Source organism: Charadrius vociferus, unplaced genomic scaffold (assembly GCF_000708025.1).
Source record: "Charadrius vociferus isolate BGI_N301 unplaced genomic scaffold, ASM70802v2 scaffold280, whole genome shotgun sequence".
NCBI classification, from domain to species: domain Eukaryota; kingdom Metazoa; phylum Chordata; class Aves; order Charadriiformes; family Charadriidae; genus Charadrius; species Charadrius vociferus.
Window position 1 is genome coordinate 1,235,208 of NW_009646340.1, and position 17,779 is coordinate 1,252,986.

Consider the following 17,779-nt stretch of genomic DNA (forward strand, 5'->3'; position numbering starts at 1 on the left):
CAACAAAAAAAAAGCGTCAACTTGTAAATGCCTTTTTTAGATTTAAGTATTCAACTCCAGCGAGAGGCTCAGGGGTTCACGGGCTCAGCTGTGCCCACCGGGAAGCAACACCGCCTCCGGCACCGGCCAGCTCCAGTGGGAGAGACGGGAACCCCGGGAAGTTTCCCAGCACCCAAGTTAACTAATGGGACTCGGATACTGTAGGTTTGTGTTTCCAAATTGTTCCCCGGCCACATTTCACACATGCAGGTAGAGGTGACTTTGTTCTCCTAGGAGGCGTTGTGTTGTGCTCGGAGGCTTTCCTGGGAGCAGGGTGCAGTAGCTGGTCACAGTCAAGGTGGATTTGCGTTCTTCAAGTATCCATTTTTTAAATTATTTTCATTAAAAGGAGTATTTTTTATTGAGCTGCTCTTAGAATGTATCCACTTTCTACGTCTGGTTTTGGTGGGCTTTTTTTTAAAGAATTTAATGTCTGTCTTTAACTGCCGCACTTTTTTCCTGAGATAAATCATTTTGACTTCCATCCTGAATTTTGGCACATGAAGGAGATTATTGTTTTAAGCCTTTTGGCTCTGTCTCTTTGAGTTTTCTTTCACGGATTTGCAAAGCAACTTTCACCGACTGAGCATATCTGGACTCTGAAAAAGTACGACCATTTTCAGAACTTTTCAGCACTTTCCTGAAGGCACTTTGGCTTTCTCTTCCATCGGGGGCTCTTTTCTGTCATTTCCTCGCTGTGTGTTTTCTTAGAGACACTTTGCACAGAATCACATTGATGACTTTCTTGTGCCTTTTGCATGTTGGAAAGAATAACGGGCCTCACTGCTACTCATGCTTTGAAAACTGAGATCCTCAATAAACCATATGGGAGGAGTAACGGCTTCACATTTCTAAATGTGTCCAACATCCCTCTAGCCTTATTTCGAAGCATGCCCACGGGCAGAGGGATGTGCAGGTGGTTTGTGCTTTTTCTCATGTACTGCATTGGTATAAAACTCGTGTGGAAACAATGCATATCCCTTTTCCGAGGCACTCATTTCTGTAAGCGCTCAGCCTGCTAGGATCTCCTCTGGCTGGTTTTCCAAGCGCTCCGGTGATCCCTAGCGAGTCACGCTGCATCTCTCGGCTCGGGAATGTACGCCAAGCGTGGCTGAAACAATACAAATTGCATTTGCCTCCAACTCAAAAATTAGCCGTATGTATCTGAAAGCAGCAGGATTTCCCAGGAGCTTTGGTTCTTGACGCAACCTGGCAGCCACAGAATTGTGAATATTTAGCAGGAATTACAAGGGATGAGCACACAGAGATTAGACAATGGGCGAACTTACGCTGTGCTTGTCACAATTGTGCAGGCTGGTCTGACATATTTCTGGAATACAGTGACCTGTGTAGCTGCAGAGGTGTTGTGTTATCCGTGTTACCCCCAGTGATTAGGGCCACACTTAAGACTGGCGTGTGAGAACCCAAATCCACCACCCGCCCGTGCAGACCGGGCACCTGCAGCCGAGCTGCTAAGTGAAACCTTACAGACACATACTCCCCAAAATACAGTTACGTATTTGCTTTGTGGAATCAATGACTTTGGAAAAAATAGTTATTTTTCTTCTTTTTGGAGAGGGAGGCAAGAGGGTCCTCTGAGCTCATCCCTTTTGCTGAACCTGAAAGATGTAAGAACACACACGATGACCAGTTCATCTGGTCCATTAGCTGGTACTAAACTCCCCAAAAGAATTTATAAAGATACACTGACGTGAAACCCTTACCAGGATTTCACCCTTTTACCTCTGTCCGTTGTCCTACACACACTCCCTGGTGATCTCCAAAAGCTGATGATACAGCTTATTCTGTGGAAAGCAGTATCACCGGAGGTAGAAGGCCAGGAAACCCAGACAGAACGAGAGCAAATACTCTCTCAGTTCCCAGGATTTCAGCCCAAGAATGAGGCAGAAGGAAGCTGCTTAGCAAGACTGCTGCTGGTTACTTTGCTCCATGGTTGGTTGGGGTTATTTTTAAACCAAAGAATAAAATTTTAAATCACGGAGCAAATCAGAACTCTAAACACCGGAGAAAATAGGTGTTTGATTTGCTTTGGAGCACACGGTTAGAATGTGACTATGAGAAGGAAGCCAGCCAGAGGCAGCAGCTGGAGCAAGGCGTGGGTCAGTTCGGACCAACACACGAGAGCTGTCAGTCGTGTCACTTCGTGGGCTGCTGAGAAGGCACAGATGCTGCAGTGATGAGTTTTGTACCAGTTCTCAGCTAGGACTATTCACTAACACGCCTTTGTTTTGGACCAAATTTAAAAAAAAAAAGCAAAAAAAAAAAAGCAAAAATGAGTGGAGACAGTGCCACTCCCTGACGCTGCGCCCTGTTTCCCTGCCGTGGTAATGAAAAAATACCAGGACTTTGCTCCAGGGAAAAGCAATCTGTGAGAGCGATAAAAGACAATTACTGTGACACAGGCAGAGGCTGGATTGATGTTCAAGACCATGCTGAAACAAACCGGGAGATGAATGTCACCACCCCAATCGATCCATGTTAGCCAATTACTATAAGCAGCCCTGTGGTGATTACAGGCTGTCATAGAACGTTGCTTTTGCTTTAGCTGATCTGAACCTAATCAGACTTTTTCTGCTCTAGTTCCACTTAAAAGGGGAGACCCCCACACTACACTGCCGTAAGCCAGGCAGCGGTCTGATGCTCACTGCCCAAGGCACTTTCTGTACACAGAAATACAAAAATGACAGCAAAAATCTGCTTTCTCACTGTAGGATTTTACTGTTCGCTCTCAGCAAGGTGTGGGGTAACAGAGGCAACCAAGGGGTAAGGCTAGAAGGTGAGGCACCTCGGAGATACTATTTGGAGCAAACATCTGCTCTGGGACACCTTAGGATTTGGGACACTGTAGGATTTGCCGCTGAGCAGTTCTGTAGCAACCGCTACCACTGAAGCCCTGGCATGGCTGTACTAGAGGACAGAGGGAATGGCTCATGCGGTATCTTGCACCAAATCCTTCTGTGGACCCGACCCCAGTCAGGGTCCTTCTTCAGATACATACTCTATATGTACTTATTTACCCATCAAATTTTTATCCTTCAAAATCTCTGTGTTTTAGGGGCAAAGGTGCTTTTAGGCACCTCAGGGCCATAAAATCTGTATCTGTGATGAAATGTGGAACCTTTAATTATCAGAAGGGAGAAAATCAGGGGCTACTTGTCAAGTCCAAGCCCTTCTGAGCACTCTGAGATGGAGCTGCATGACACTGAGCGAGCTCACAAGGAGCACTCCTTCCCTCCTCCCTCCCCAGCCTCCTGTTTAATAGGCTCCCAATGGTCAGATTTGTAGAACTACAGCTTCCGAAATCTTTTTACTCCTACAGGTTTTGCTCAAAAGACTCAATTATGAAAATGGAGAATGTACGTGTCAGTCTTGCAGCCGGCTGGCAGCTTCTTCTGTGCTTGTCAAGGGATGGAGAGGACCTCTCCATGCAGAATAAAAGATTTCCAAGTCAAGCTTGCCAGAGGACAGGGAACGCACCACAGAGCCTGTCTGTCACAGGTTGCCAAAGAAATCGAGATCAAGGGCTGTCTAAGAATACCTAGTGATCATCCCATGGCCCTCTCAGAAATTAATTGCTGAGCCTTGCTCTGTTTCTGAATGAAAAAACCCATCCTTACCACCCAACTGCGATTTCAGCAGCCTGGCTAAGGAGGAAAGGGGGATGGTGCAAGAGCTGCTCCTTCAAGCGAGGGAAAACTCTCTTTCTGCTGTGAAAATAAATTAAGGACTTCCCCACCTGAGAGCAGCAAATTGAAAACATTAGAGCTTGTGAAAATATTTACCATCAGGTTGTGTTTGGTTGCATTCACTGTCGTCATGGAGACCAAAGCCAAAACCACCCAGACTGGATCCACAGTGCAGGTAATGGCAGTACCTAAACCCCACAGGCTCCTGAGAGAGATATGGGATTAAAATAATAGGGGATAATATGATAATAGTATTTTGAGATGGCCAGGGGTAACATAAGATATGATAATATGGGATTAAAAACTGAATAACCAGAGATCCAAGAAATAACGTACTACCTAAGAGCTAACTACTGTAACCCCACACCTCCAGTTATCTGTGGCGTACCGGAGGATAAGAGGGTAATTTCACATCTGCTCATGCCATCAGCAAAGCTGCTATTACTACACAAGTCTGTAGAAAAGCTACTTCTGCCTTGTCGGGACAGAATAAAGGCCTCAGCCCACGTTCAGCACCTCCGCCCAGACAAAAGTTCAAACCCACAGGTGTGAATGGGAATGAAAACTTCTGTGTGTGTCTGTTGTGACCAGGGGCAGATTTCATACCCCTAGAGCACTCCCTACCGCATTCCCTCGGGGATAAGTCAGAGCCGTTTCAGGTTGAGCCGTTTCTAATACTGAATCTAAGGTTTTAAGCAGTAGTGAAAAAAACCCACCAGAACTTGTATTCTCAGATAAAGTGCATTCACGACAAACAAATTTCCTATTTTTTCCCCTCATGCTAATTTCCAAACGACATATTTACTATCACTGTCTTTTACTCTCTGTTTTACACGCTTTCCTCTGAAGGCTTCAACAGAGAGAAAAGAGTCTGCTTTAAATGCCTCACAGTGAAAGAAAGAATACCACATATGCCATAAATAATTTAGATGAACAATTGCTTTGTCAGAACACAAATGTCCATCACTGCAGCTGCAGCAAAGCAGAGGCTGCGGACTGCAGGAACCTGCCTGCTGCCGGCCAAGGCTCTCCCTGCAGACAGCAGATGCTGTTGCCAAAGCAGTTTATTTCTTTTTCCATGCGACTTTGATGCCGAAGAGCATTGATAAGCAAAGTGTCAACCTCTACCCACTCCTCAGGGGCTCACAATAGTGTTTTTTCCCTTTTTTGTCCTTCTCCTCTGCACAATGATCTACTTTTTTCCTTTCAGCTCTTTTTTTCTTTACTGCTCTCTACCATCCTACCCCTTTCCTCTCTCCTGGACTCCCCGGATTTCGCTCTCCCGCCACAGACAGCCAGCGATACACGACCGTTTTCAGAGATGCTGCAGTAGTCAGGAGCCCAGGGGTTGTGAAGCTCTGCACCAGTGGACACAGCACCTCCCATTTCCACCCGCTGAGAAAGAACTGCTGCAAAATGAAGGACATAACACTCTTACTAAAAACCTCTTAACAGCACAGACCAACGACAACTTAGGAAGCCTTTCTGTAAAAATAACACTGTCCAACCCCCTACTTTCACTGCCTCCTGTCTCAGCCCTTTCCTACCAGCACTTTCTCTCTCCCATGACCTAAATCTTTTTTAGCTCCAGGAGAGTTATCCAAATAAAGCTACTTTGCAATCAGAACAGAGCGCAACCAGGTTTGAGGGTGCTTTATAATGCTGCAGGCTCTTCTTGACATAGAACTAAGTACTCTGCATAGTTAAGCGCTGTTTTGCACACGCTCTTTACATCACAAGGTCATGCCACACTGCTGCAAGCCTCCTGGAACACCTTTCTATTTTTGCTTACCAAAAGTAGTTTCTTTCCATTCCATGCCCTCGGAACCAACCACTACAGAACTGCAATAGGGAGGATTCTTGGCCACAAGTGGAAAAAAAAAAAAAAATCCCAGAAAAGAAAATAAAACAAAAAACCACCCTGGAATAATTCTTCCTCTTAATTTCCAAATCACAACAATCAATCGAAAAAAAAAAAACCACCTCAAACCTCTATCACTCCCATTCTTCTAAAAACCAAGCCAGTCAGGTGAGGCCATGGCAAAGCTGGAGCAACGCTGCACAGTGCTGGGAAGAGCTGTGGTCTAGAATGACACTCCATCATCAAAGACATATTAAATCTGTGCTCGCTTCCATCGTCTGCAAACACAGAGGGCTGACCCCGAGTGCCATTCCGAATCAGCACAATCCTGCTGGCTCTGGGTGCAACAATTCACACATTTGGATATAAGGCTAACAGGCTTTGAGGGCTTAGCATCGTCTTTATTTTCAATCAATTTTGCATTGCTTTCTCCATCAGTCAACTGTTTTGAGCCACAACCTATTCAGCTGAATAGGTCACAGTCACAGCGCCCGGAACCCCTCGGCACGGCTCTTCTCCCCAGCCCCCAGGAGCCAGGGAAGGCTGCACAGAACAGAGGCAGCACAGGATTCAGGGAAGAGATTTCCGAAGAGAGCTGACATTTACATTGAGGATATGCCTATTTATTGCTCTGACATCAACAACGCTTCCCACAGATTAAATGCATTAAGTTGCATGACCGAGGGAATACGTGACCTAAAACTGCAAAATGAACCCAGCCTGGACACGGAAAAAGGCTTCAGTGATGTGAGACAAAAAATAATCATCATTTGTATTTACTTTTGTTCTGCGCTTTCCTTTCTTCAGCCTTACTCCACTAGAGATACACAGTACAATTGCAGATCTCCGACCGTTGTCAGGAAAAGCATGACTGAGAAAGGGCATTTTTCTGACTTCTCCTTTCCCTTGATACTTGTTGCGGTCCCCTGAAAGGCTGGTAAAGCTCTTCCCCTACTGCTTATTTTCTGTGCCATATTATAGTTGCAAAGCTTTACAGAGAAGTTACTCAGCTTGTTACAAGGCACATGGCATTGCTTGTTTTGTGATGGACAGAGGGTAGTTTAAAAATAAATAATCTTTCAGACTAAATATTACTACATAATTGCCTGAAATTTCAGGGACTGCACTCAATCATGATAGTCATTTCCATTTCTGCTTTCCCAACCTGTAACCTCTATGTTCTCATTGTATATTTGGTTTAAGCACTAAGGTACCCTCCCACATTCAAATTAATTAACAATTTCTTACTAAACACCTGGGTGAAAGTACTCTTTATAGAAATGTAGTGCACGCTCCTCGAGAAAAGGACAAAGATAACTCTATTACTGACACAAGTGGCACTGTCACGTTACCTTCTCTTTCCTTCCATGGGTTCAAGTGCATCAGGCATCACTCGGCTTCAATGAATCAAGCCTGTGCTTTTTCTCCAGGTGAACACCATTACAGTGACAGACCGACTCCTTTTAACAAGTTAATTATGAGTTCAGAGTCAAAGCAGCATGTTTTGCTAGTATTATTACTTTCATATTAAGTTTTGGCAAAATACTTAAAAGTGGGGTAGACAAAACATAGAGAAAGCACGCATCTAGCCGAGGTAAAGAGCATTTATTATTAATCTGCACTCCAGGAAGCGAGATGAAGCTATGAAAAGAAATAATCCCAGGAAACGGGTTTCCGAGTGAACAGAGATAAACACGAGCTCATCAAAGCGAAAGAGCTGGAAAAGGCTGATTGCAGAGAAGCTGCAGGGATCTGCTCTAAGCTACAGTGGGAAAACAGGTACTGTTTCACTAAGAAAAGTGACCATAGACTTGTGTTCACAACTAAAGCCTGATTCTCCAAAACATTTAACCTATCACAGCAGCCTCCACGGTTTTTTCCATTAAAGTGCACCACAGGGCATAACGGGGCGTTTCTCACTTAGCCATGAAAAGAGGACTCCATTTCTGCAGCCGCTCCATGACCCGAGTTTCAGTACACACGAATAAACTGGCAAACCAAGAATATCACTTAGCACCAGTGAAGCATTCATGGAGCAAGTTTGCTCTGAACAGAGGCTTTGAGGAAGAATCCAACCTCAGTTTCAGATACGTTTAAGGTCTGAACTGTTCAGATGGCTCTTATGAAAGATCTCAACTTTCCTGTTTGCCTGATCTTGCCTCCAGTGACGTAAACATTTGAAAGAGTCCCAGGTAAGCGAAGAGTGAAATGAATCCTAATCCAGTTAATCTTCCCGCTGTGTTCTAGCTGAGACTCCTTTCCTTGCTGGCTGAAGCAGAGGAAAGTGTTTAGGGCACCATGACCAAGAACTGCCTCATCCACGTCAGTCAGGCCAAACGCTGCTTCTGTGGAAGTACTGCGATACAGAGCTCGCAAAACAGGCTAGTTAAGCACAGGCAACGAAAAATTAGCAAACATATGTTGAAATAAGTAATATGACAGTGAGATGCTGGAGATAAATCCTCCCTAAATAGTTCTACAGACACGGAAAGAGAGCTCTGCAGGAACAAGAGGAATACTTCAATGCAGAAAAGCAAAAAGAAAAAAAAAAAAAGGGAGAAAGACGACCAAGTTTCTTGTGATTACAGGATTACAGTTGCTGTCTATTGGAATTCACTACAAAATGTGAAAATTTATCTTTAAAATGTTATACTTTTCTAAGAAACTTGAAACAAATTAATAATACCTGACGACAGATGTTTTGTGCCTTTGGCAGAGAACATCAAATCCAGCTGCTCACAGCACTGTTTCTCTGGCTGCAGATCTGTTGTAGAGAAGCTGCATTTTTATTTTAATGATAAAATGTATTTGGGAGAGGAAAGAAAGTCAGATAAAGGTGATGGCAAATATGCGAACAGAAAATCTACAACCTTTAATTTCCAGTTAAAGTACAAGGAAGCGAAGACTTACTCTGAAATGAGAGTCAATGTGCAAAGAAAAGGTCTAGAGCCCAAGGGAACCTTCTAAGCCAACAGTTGGCACACGGGCTCTGGGTACTGAGAAAGACACATACGCCAAGATTTCCAAACTCATAAGCAGTATTACAGCCCACGAGAATTTTTCTGTATATTTCAATGGATTAGGCTTTCACTTTGCTACAATAAGCAACTGTTCACGTCTACATAATCAACTGCCTGGTGTAACAGGCACACATTAGGAAACTTGCTTTTGTCAGGCATGGCTTTTCTTGTTTTGTCTTTGCTTTGCTTCTTTTTACACACTGTACTTTTGAGAATCGGTGCTATATTAACCCGTTCAAATACTGCAGAATTATCAGTGTGAGTTTGATCATGCATCTATCTAGTCACAAAAACACCATGAGGCTGGATCATTCAGGGAAAAGAAGAACAGTGGCAGGATCTTTACAGACATCAGAAAGAAATTCTCAAAGACACAAACACTGATAAAGTTCTCAAGTGTCTTTCTTTCATTGTTTAAATAAAAGTTTTGAGAGTAACCATATTGCATATTATTTCCATAACAAAAAGTTTGTATGACACTGGTTAGAAGCAGACAGAAATACTCATATAGTGATTGCACAAAACATTTCTGAAACTGAAGATAATTTCAGCCAGTCAGTTGGTTTAAATAAATAGCATTTCCTGTTCCAGGGCCTTGTCTATATAGCAAAGTTACATAAAGATAACCTAAAATAGAAATTTAAATCTAATGAAATTAATCAGAAAACCTTCTGGGTATATAATCCTTTTTCATGGTGAAAGTGGCTTGCGGTCTAGCTCAACTCTATTTGGAGCAGGCTTACATTACATCAAAAGAATGTCTGCAAATGAATTTGCATCATTTAAATGAATTTAGTTAAACCCAATATGAGTTAATCAGTGCAAATTTTCCAGAGAGTCATCTTAAATGGCAATTCAATGCAAAAACAAAAGGAGGAGCTTGACAGAAAATGCATAACCTCCTGAAGCAGCTTCTTTCTGCGAGATTTGCACTTTCCAAGGATGCACAACTCCCACCTGCCACTGAATTCAGTGGAAATTCAGGTGAATTCAGCTCTCCTCCAAGGCAGACCACAAGTGTGGAATTAACACTGCTGTATTTATTGCAAACGATACCGCTCTCTTGCTGGAAGAGAGCTGTTGAGATGGCAAACAGAAATGTGCAGAGATTAGACTCCGGTGTATCATGCCCTATATTCTGCAAAATAATCACCTTGAAGTCAAACACTACAGACAGATCAAGCCTGCTCTCAGATTAGCGGCCACTGCCTACAGCCTTACCCACAGACCTTTTTGGCTGTCTTGCTCATCACTACAGCTGTCAAACAAATTTTGTGCAATTGCGACATGAATTAGCCTTTATGAAATAATAAAAAGCTTTTCACGATAAAAACTATGCTAAATGTTTGAATGATATGATGGGTAAACCCATCCCACTTCACACCTATTCATTATACAATAGTAGTGTTTTATTCAGTAGTGGGTTTCCAGCCACATCAAAAGCGGCCACAGCTGTATGTGCAATCAAAATTAAGTAGCTTATTGATATCACTGGATAAGCAAGAATAAATATTGCTTCAAGCACACTGGCTTTGCAGCTCTTAGGATAAACAATGTGTTTCATTCATTACCAAGCAGACTATTCGGGAAACAGCAGGTTAAGCTAACTTGTCCACAACACCAGAATATCGTTGTTCTAGGAGGAACATACCACAAAGTACTCATTGTTGCAAAGTGTGTAACTCACAAGATTTTAAAAAAATTAAAACCCCAATTTTCATATTAGACTTCTTAGCAAAATTGGAAGGAGGTTTTTTTTTTTGTGTCAAGAATAAAATGACAAAATATTACTACAGATACTTCACACAAGGAGAAAGTTAAGGCTGTTTTTCAAGAGTTTCCTCTTTAAAGGCAGGCATGAATTTAAAGTCACAGTCTGCTTAAGACATTTCATCTCATTTACTCTCTGTTGCAGAAGATGCAGCCAGCTAAGAAGCATTTGTGGCAAGTTAATGTATTTAACCGTTGATAACATGAGATGTTCTAGTTTCACAACAGAGCTATATACTGCTTTAACGAGTGTTGATATTTTTGCAACACATGGCAGCACTATCATTATAAGAGCTTTCCCGTAAGGCAATACGAGTATTAAAAAAAAAGAAGTATGAGGTTTGGATCATCGATGGTATTTTGACATAAATAAATCAAAAAGAGAGAGAATTAATTTGAGATCAGTCAAGCTCTTAAAGAGCAAAGGCTTCTGTCAGCCTTCGATCTGCTCCTCCATTTATTAGTAAGAGAAACAGATCTAATTTCTGATTTCTTTGCTGCCAGTCAGAAGATCCTAAACAAGTGTAGATCTCCTCCAATATAATTTTTTTTTTTCTTCCAAGGAAGCAGCTCGTTGCCACCTGCCAGCCACTAGCTAGTACAGATTTGGTTTCCTCCAGCCCATCACCTTGTTCTTACAGTGGAAACGCAGTAACCATTCCTACATTCAACTACTCCAGTTCTGAAAGCAAAATCCCCAAATTTTAAAACCTATTTTATCTGCTATAACTGTATTTCTTTGAACTCAAAGGTATATTTGGAAGAGGTAGTCCAGGAGAAAACGGTTTCAAGTACCAAAATCCGTATGTCCCGTACCAAGCTGACAGACCTATCAGCACACCAAGAAGCTTTTGACTGAAGTCATGGAAATAGACGGCAGTGCAGAGAAACATGAACACCCAGATCACGGTGAGAAAACACAAGGAAACAAACAGACCGTTGATCACAGCACGCAGCTTAGAGTTCTGGTCTATGGACAAGCCTTCCAGCACAGCCACCTCCTCCACAATCATCAGAGCACAATACGAGAGCAGGAAACAGTGCCCTGAGATATCAAAACCATTCCAGATCCCGTTGTCCTGGTGGCACTCCTGCTTGGTGGCATACAGCCGCCGAGGCTCGCTGAGTTTAACCGAGGTAGAGCACGTGCCAGTGAGATTCTCGATATACATGAAGAGTCCGGTGCAGACATACCAGATGGCAGTGCCCACTGCAAGTGCACAGAGACGCCGCAGCACCATCAAAACGCTCTTCGTGGGACCGTAGAGGAACTTGCTCTTGGCAAACACGTAGGCAGTGACTGCGATGAAGGGCAGCAGAAGCCAGAACGTCCATGCCCAAGCCACCTTGACAAAATACCTGCCAGAGAAAAACCAAAAGAGAAACATTGCTGAGTGAAACTTCACAGGAGCTGAACTAAGTGGTGGTGCTTGAAGAAGTAGGTTTTCAAGGTCAGTGTTAAGAGCTGTCCGAATCAGACACTTGTGTTCTCCCTTCAAAGTAAAGCATAGCTAAAATCTTAACCCTCTCCCCACTATTTCTCTCGGGCCCAACACCTGAATACTCCCTCAACCAGGTACTTCCACTGTTTCCCAAGCAGCGTTCCCTTGGACTTAGAATCCTTGTTCAGGCTTGTAACAGATTTGCAGTTCAGTTTTGCAATCGCTTCTACCCTACAGGCCCGCTCAACTCTGCCCTACTCAGAATGCAGTTGTAAAGAATGTATTTTTAGCTTGCCACCCTGACCACAGTAACCCTTTCTCTGACTCTCCTCCTCCATCTCAATTATCTTTGCTTCACAACCTCACCCTCTTAATAGTGAATAAGACAGCCAGAAGAAAGGCGGACTCTTTTCCCTAATCATCCCATGAAACTTTTCCTCCGTTATCACCTTATAAAATAAATGAAGCAGCACAATGTGTTTGTTCCTTTGCTGTCCCTCCAGTTGATAAGAGCTTTCCTTTGGCAAACACAAATCCTTCCATCACTAAATTCACTCTCCGCCTTGAAAATTTTTGCTATGATGCTTGTAAAATCTTGAAAACCAACCGATGATGTGCTGATACCCTGTTTAGCAGGAGACAGTATTGCGTAACTAGTCCACTTTTCAAATCTTAAATTGGAGCAGGTACAAGTGAATTTACTAAGGAGCTAAGAAGACCGTAGTCTACGATCTTCTTTCTCCCCTTGGTACCTTCCAACGCAGTGTGCTTCCCATCAGCTGGTGGGAGAGGGGAACTGTGCAGCCCTTTCTTTACCCACATCTCAGTTTGAAAAAAAAGAGTCAGCAGAATTCTGGCCTGTGGCTGAGCCATAGCTAGACACACAGAGTCATCATTAAATCATCACCTCACCACCTAAAACAAACCCAAGTAGGAACAGAGTTCTGTATCTTCATTAAGACCCCAACAAAAACTGTCAGGGCCCTGCCCAGAATTTTGAGGACTACCTCCTTTACTCTTCATTCTACAGCAGAAGGGGCATCTGTGTGGCAACTACAGCTGCTACCATGGAATAGCAATTGAAAATAAAATCCTTATTTTGTTCAGACAGTTAAAAGCAAAAAAGGCTGCTAACATCATTGTTGCCGGCAAGGCAGCAGGCAAGTAGTTTGTAGGGGAAAAAAACTGCCTCAGGAACTGTCACTACAGTTAACCTTCCTCTATTTAAAAAGGGAGACTTGAACTGTAGCAGGTTTTTACTGTAAGATCAATTTCATTCTCTAAGTGTTCCTGCCAATCCTTCTTTTCCATTGCACTAAAAGCAGCTCCTCTCCCACACATCACTAAATGACAAATTCAAATCAATAAAGTACAAAATTCCCCAAGTCACATGGGAAAATGGGAATTTTATGTTTACTGTAGCAGGTAAAGCACATGTGCACCGGCCCAGCTTATTGCCGTCCTCATACCCTTCAAAATGTTCAAATGTAGTTTTAAAGAATCGCTAAATCAGTTAAACGATTGCCTAAGTACTAGAAAAGGATTGCAGTAACTCTGCTTTTACAAGAGATGCTAAAAGACTTATTTTCGTCAGTTTGCTTTTAGATTAGTTGAGTAACTATCAGTTTACTCAAACCCGAGGAATTATCAGGGAGCTAAAGAAGGAAAAGAATTCCTTCTTTTCCTCTTCCAATAAAAACTCTGCAAGAAACTCCATTTGTTCTGAAACCTTACGGTCCCGTAGGCTATAACAGACGTTAAGACTAGAAAATCTAACAGAAACCACTATTTCATCCCCCAACAGCCCACCCCAGCCCAGCCCAGCCCTGTCCTTTATGGTTCTCCACTATTTTTGTCTAGGAAGGTTTCAGAAGTAGTGTCATTCATAACTACCATCCATGACTCCTTCTGAACTGCCTCGTAGAGGTGCTAAATGCGTGCAGGCTACCTCTTCTGCAGCTGCTCAGCAGAGAATGTCACACGGATCTCAGCTCCCTGAGACAAGGGTCATAAACTGGATTCCTCAGGTGGCTGTAGCTGGAGACACTGCTGCTGCCAGGAAAGCAGATTAGCTCACAGCGTTGGTGTGCGCATGCGTACTGCCGCGCGGCGGCTGCGGGCGAGAGGGCGCCCCCTGCAGGACCCCGCGCGGGGTGGTGAGGTTATGCCATCCATAGGGGATCCACAGGGAAGCCCCGTTACGGTGTGGGATCCATAGGGGAGCCCCGTTACGGGTTGGTATCCATATGGGATCTATAGGGGAGCCCTGTTACTTTGTGAGATCCATAGGGGAGCCCCATTACAGTATTGGGGTCCATAGGGGAGCCACATTATGGTATGAGATCCACAGGGGACCCCTATTATGGTTTGGTATCCATATGGGATACATAGGGGAGCCCTGTTATGGTATGGGATCCATAGGAGATACATAGGGGACCCCATTATGGTATGGGAACCATAGGGGAGCCCTGTTATGGTATGGGATCCATATGGGATCCATGGGGGAGCCGCATTACAGTATGGGATCCATGGGGGAGCTGCACTATGATATGGGATCCATATGAGATCCATAGAGGAGCCACATTATTGTATGGGATCTATATGGGATCCATAGGGGAGCCCTATTATGGTTTGGTATCCATATGGGATCCATAAGGGAGCCCTGTTACAGTATGGGATCCACAGGGGAGCCGTGCATCCCTCACTGGGAGGAGCCCGTGCAGCGCATCGGTGGCAGCGGAGTAAAGTGTGTGCTGAGGAACTTCCCTTTCCCGCTGTCACCTGTCATGACGGGAACAGCGACTGTGGTCTCCATCCGCAGACCGCTTCCCGAGCGCCGGCAGGGACCCCGAGGGGCTCGTGGGTGGGGTCTCTATACCCGCTCTATACCCCTCTTTTCCGGTTGGAAAAGACCCTTAAGATCGTCAAGTCCGACTGTCAGCGCAGCACTGCCAAGTCACCACTGAACCCCGTCCCTCAGCGCCATGGCTACCCGTCTGCTAAACACCTCCAGGGATGGCGGCTCCACCACTGCCCTGGGCAGCCTGCTCCAACGCTGGACAGCCCTTTCGGTGAAGAAATTTCTCCTAATACCCAACCTAAACCTCACCTGGCGCAACTTGAGGCTGTTTCCCCTCATCCTATAAATGAGCATCCACTACTTCTAGAGTAAGGTGCCAGCTCAGCTGCCCTGAGAGAAAGTGTCTTTCCATAATATTCAAGAGAAAATTTGAGAATTTCCTCACTCGGTAGATTTTTTTTTTTTACTTTTTTTCCTGGGGCTTCAGAGAGAGGGAGAAAGTATTTCTGGGGCCCTTACTGCTCCTGCCCCTTTTCACTGTCCGCTCCACTGAGGTCCCTTCCAACCTGGTGTTCCACCATTCTGTGATATTTATAGCTTAGGTGGTGTCCAAGCACTGGCCGTCACTGTGGTACTTCAGACCTATTTCATCTATCGAACTGCTGCCGCTGCCATTTCAGCTTAGTTTTTAAAAAATAAAATAATCCCCAGCAAGCAGAGAAATGGCTGAATGAACAAAGAGCCTTTATTCATCCCAATGGCCTCTGTAAGAAAAATGTGAGAGGGGAGAAAAAAAGCAGACCCTATCTGAGACAGGATGGGAAAGTATTTCTTGCCAGAGCGCATTTCAAAGCCGGTTTGCAGCCATCGCCGGCGAATCCATGGCAGCACCTGGGCTGAGAGAGCAGAAGGACACATCAAAGCAGCTGCAGCAGATACGGAGAGTTTCAGCTAAGGAGGTTACCCAGGGTAAATGGCATTTGGCGATTTATTAGGTGTTGGTTTTAATAAGACTGCCACAGCCGTGTCCAGCGCTTCCAGCCACAGCATTGTACCCCCGAATTAGAAAAGACAGACAGCTGCGTTCACTCAAACGAGTGAGCACAAGAGGGGCTGGGAGCGGGTCTTACAGAGTCCGGCATTGTCTGCCTAAATCCCCCTCTGCCTTTGAAACTTTGCCTCCTCCGCTTCCCAGGTTTGGGTCTCTGATCTCCAGACTGTTTGCAATGCCTGCGAGCTGGAGGTGGCGAGCGGCTCGGCTGGGTGCTAATGAAGCATGCTGTGGTGTCTACCGCGCGGCAGGAGGATTTCGTAAGCTTGGCACCTGTTCCAGATGAATGGAGTTGATGGCATGGGCTGGAAACGTGTCTATCTTCAGCTCAGCTTGAAATGTCTGAGGATTATCTCTGTAAATCGTGGATTCTCGCAAGTGCAGCGAGCAAAGCTCAGCTGGGTCCAGGTGTCCTGCAGACTTAGAATAAATCTCTACTTTCAGGCCATATATTTGCTGCCATGTGCACTGGCCAAGGCCAACAGTCCTTCTGAGGAGCCGATCGCCGTTCCTCTGTAAAGAATCACAGAAGCAGAATGTAGGTCTTTTAAAACTGCAGAAAAAGCTTTTCTTCATAAACAGGGAATAAAATTTGTCCTAAGGGGACTGCAAAAGGTTCCCAAAAAGCTCTCACAGACACCTGGTCAAGCTGCGACAGGTATAAACCATACTAAACTGAATTAACTTGTTGGGTATAGCAGATATGGCTGTCCTTCCCTTTCTTCATATCTTTTTCCTTAACCTCACCGAGTTGCTGCCTGATTGAAGCTGAAATCTTCCACCCTATTTGATTAAAAAAATTGTTTGGTCAGTTTTTATTTTCTGGTTTAATTTGAACCGAGGCCCCCAACAAATTGTTTCGCTTTCATTGAGAAATCCCATTTTGCTTCTGAAGTACGCAGGGGCAGGTTCGTTAGTGGTTAGTAGAACCACTGTCAGAGCTGGAGAGCAGTTGGTAAGCCTTGTCCCTGCACACCCGGTCACCCAAAGCTTAGGGCACGTATTTGGCCAGGCGATGTGGAGATCCCAGCAGCCTGAGCAGAGGTTTGAAGTAAGAACCAACAGGGGTGGGAAGAGCATCTTTACTCCTGAGCTGCAGTAGGTTTAGGGGTTTCCTGGTCATAGAGTTCATGTTGTGTCAGGTTCATTGGAGCAAGAACAACACCACTCCGAGTTGTTAATTATTTTAAATAATTTCAGTTGCTTATAAAATTAATTTTTCTCATTCCAGCAATTCTGTTAATCGTCTGTCAATCACTTTGATCACAAAGAAGTCTGTCTTGCTGATGTGAGACTATGGTATGGATAGCCCTCCAGTGGAGGGCTACGAGGATGATCAGGGGACTGGAGCACCTCTCTGACGAGGAAAGGCTGAGAGCCCTGGGGCTGTTTAGCCTGGAGAAGAGAAGGCTGAGAGCAGATCTCATCAATGCTTATCAATATCTAAAGGGAGGTTGTTAAGAGGATGGGGCCAGACTCTTTTCAGTGGCGCCCAGCGACAGGACAAGGGGCAACAGGCACAAACTGGAACATGGGAAATTCTGACTGAACGTGAGGGAAAAACTTCTTTCCTTTGAGGGTGGCAGAGCAGTGGCACAGGCTGCCCAGAGAGGTGGGGGAGTCTCCCCCTCTGGAGCCATTCCACACCCCCCTGGACGCCGTCCTGTGCCACTGCTGGAGGTGCCCCTGCTCTGGTGGGGGGGGTTGGACTAAATGATCTCCGAAGGTCCCTTCCAACCCTGACCACTCTGTGATTCTTCGTCTGTGTGATACCTCCCGCACAACTGGGGATCCTCACCTGGAAATAGTGTCACCTCAGTCTCAGTAAGCAGTCAGTGGGAAGACAACCTTAGCAACCCTTGCCAGGAGCCCAGGGCAACTGGGCACCTAATCTGGGTGCTTAAAATTAGCTGTGGAGAAATTCAGACCTTCTTGCACGACAGTGGCATTTTGCTCAGGCTCACGGTGCTGCACCGTGATCTGCTGTCACTTAGATGCTGAGAAAATGACGTTGTATCTGAATACGCTGCAGTAGTGTCACAGCCTCATGCGGAAGTGTCACGGGACACCTATGCACAAGTTCTTCCTG

At 44.8% G+C, this 17,779-nt stretch overlaps 1 protein-coding gene across 1 annotated transcript; it reads right to left on the reverse strand.

The window, feature by feature from the left end:
* Positions 1-11,113: 11,113 nt before the first annotated feature.
* On the reverse strand, positions 11,114-11,785 carry FITM2 (fat storage-inducing transmembrane protein 2). Its single transcript, XM_009888601.1, has one exon. It carries the CDS (start codon positions 11,783-11,785, stop codon positions 11,114-11,116), a length of 672 nt encoding a protein of 223 aa, XP_009886903.1.
* Between the last annotated feature and the right edge of the window lie 5,994 nt (positions 11,786-17,779).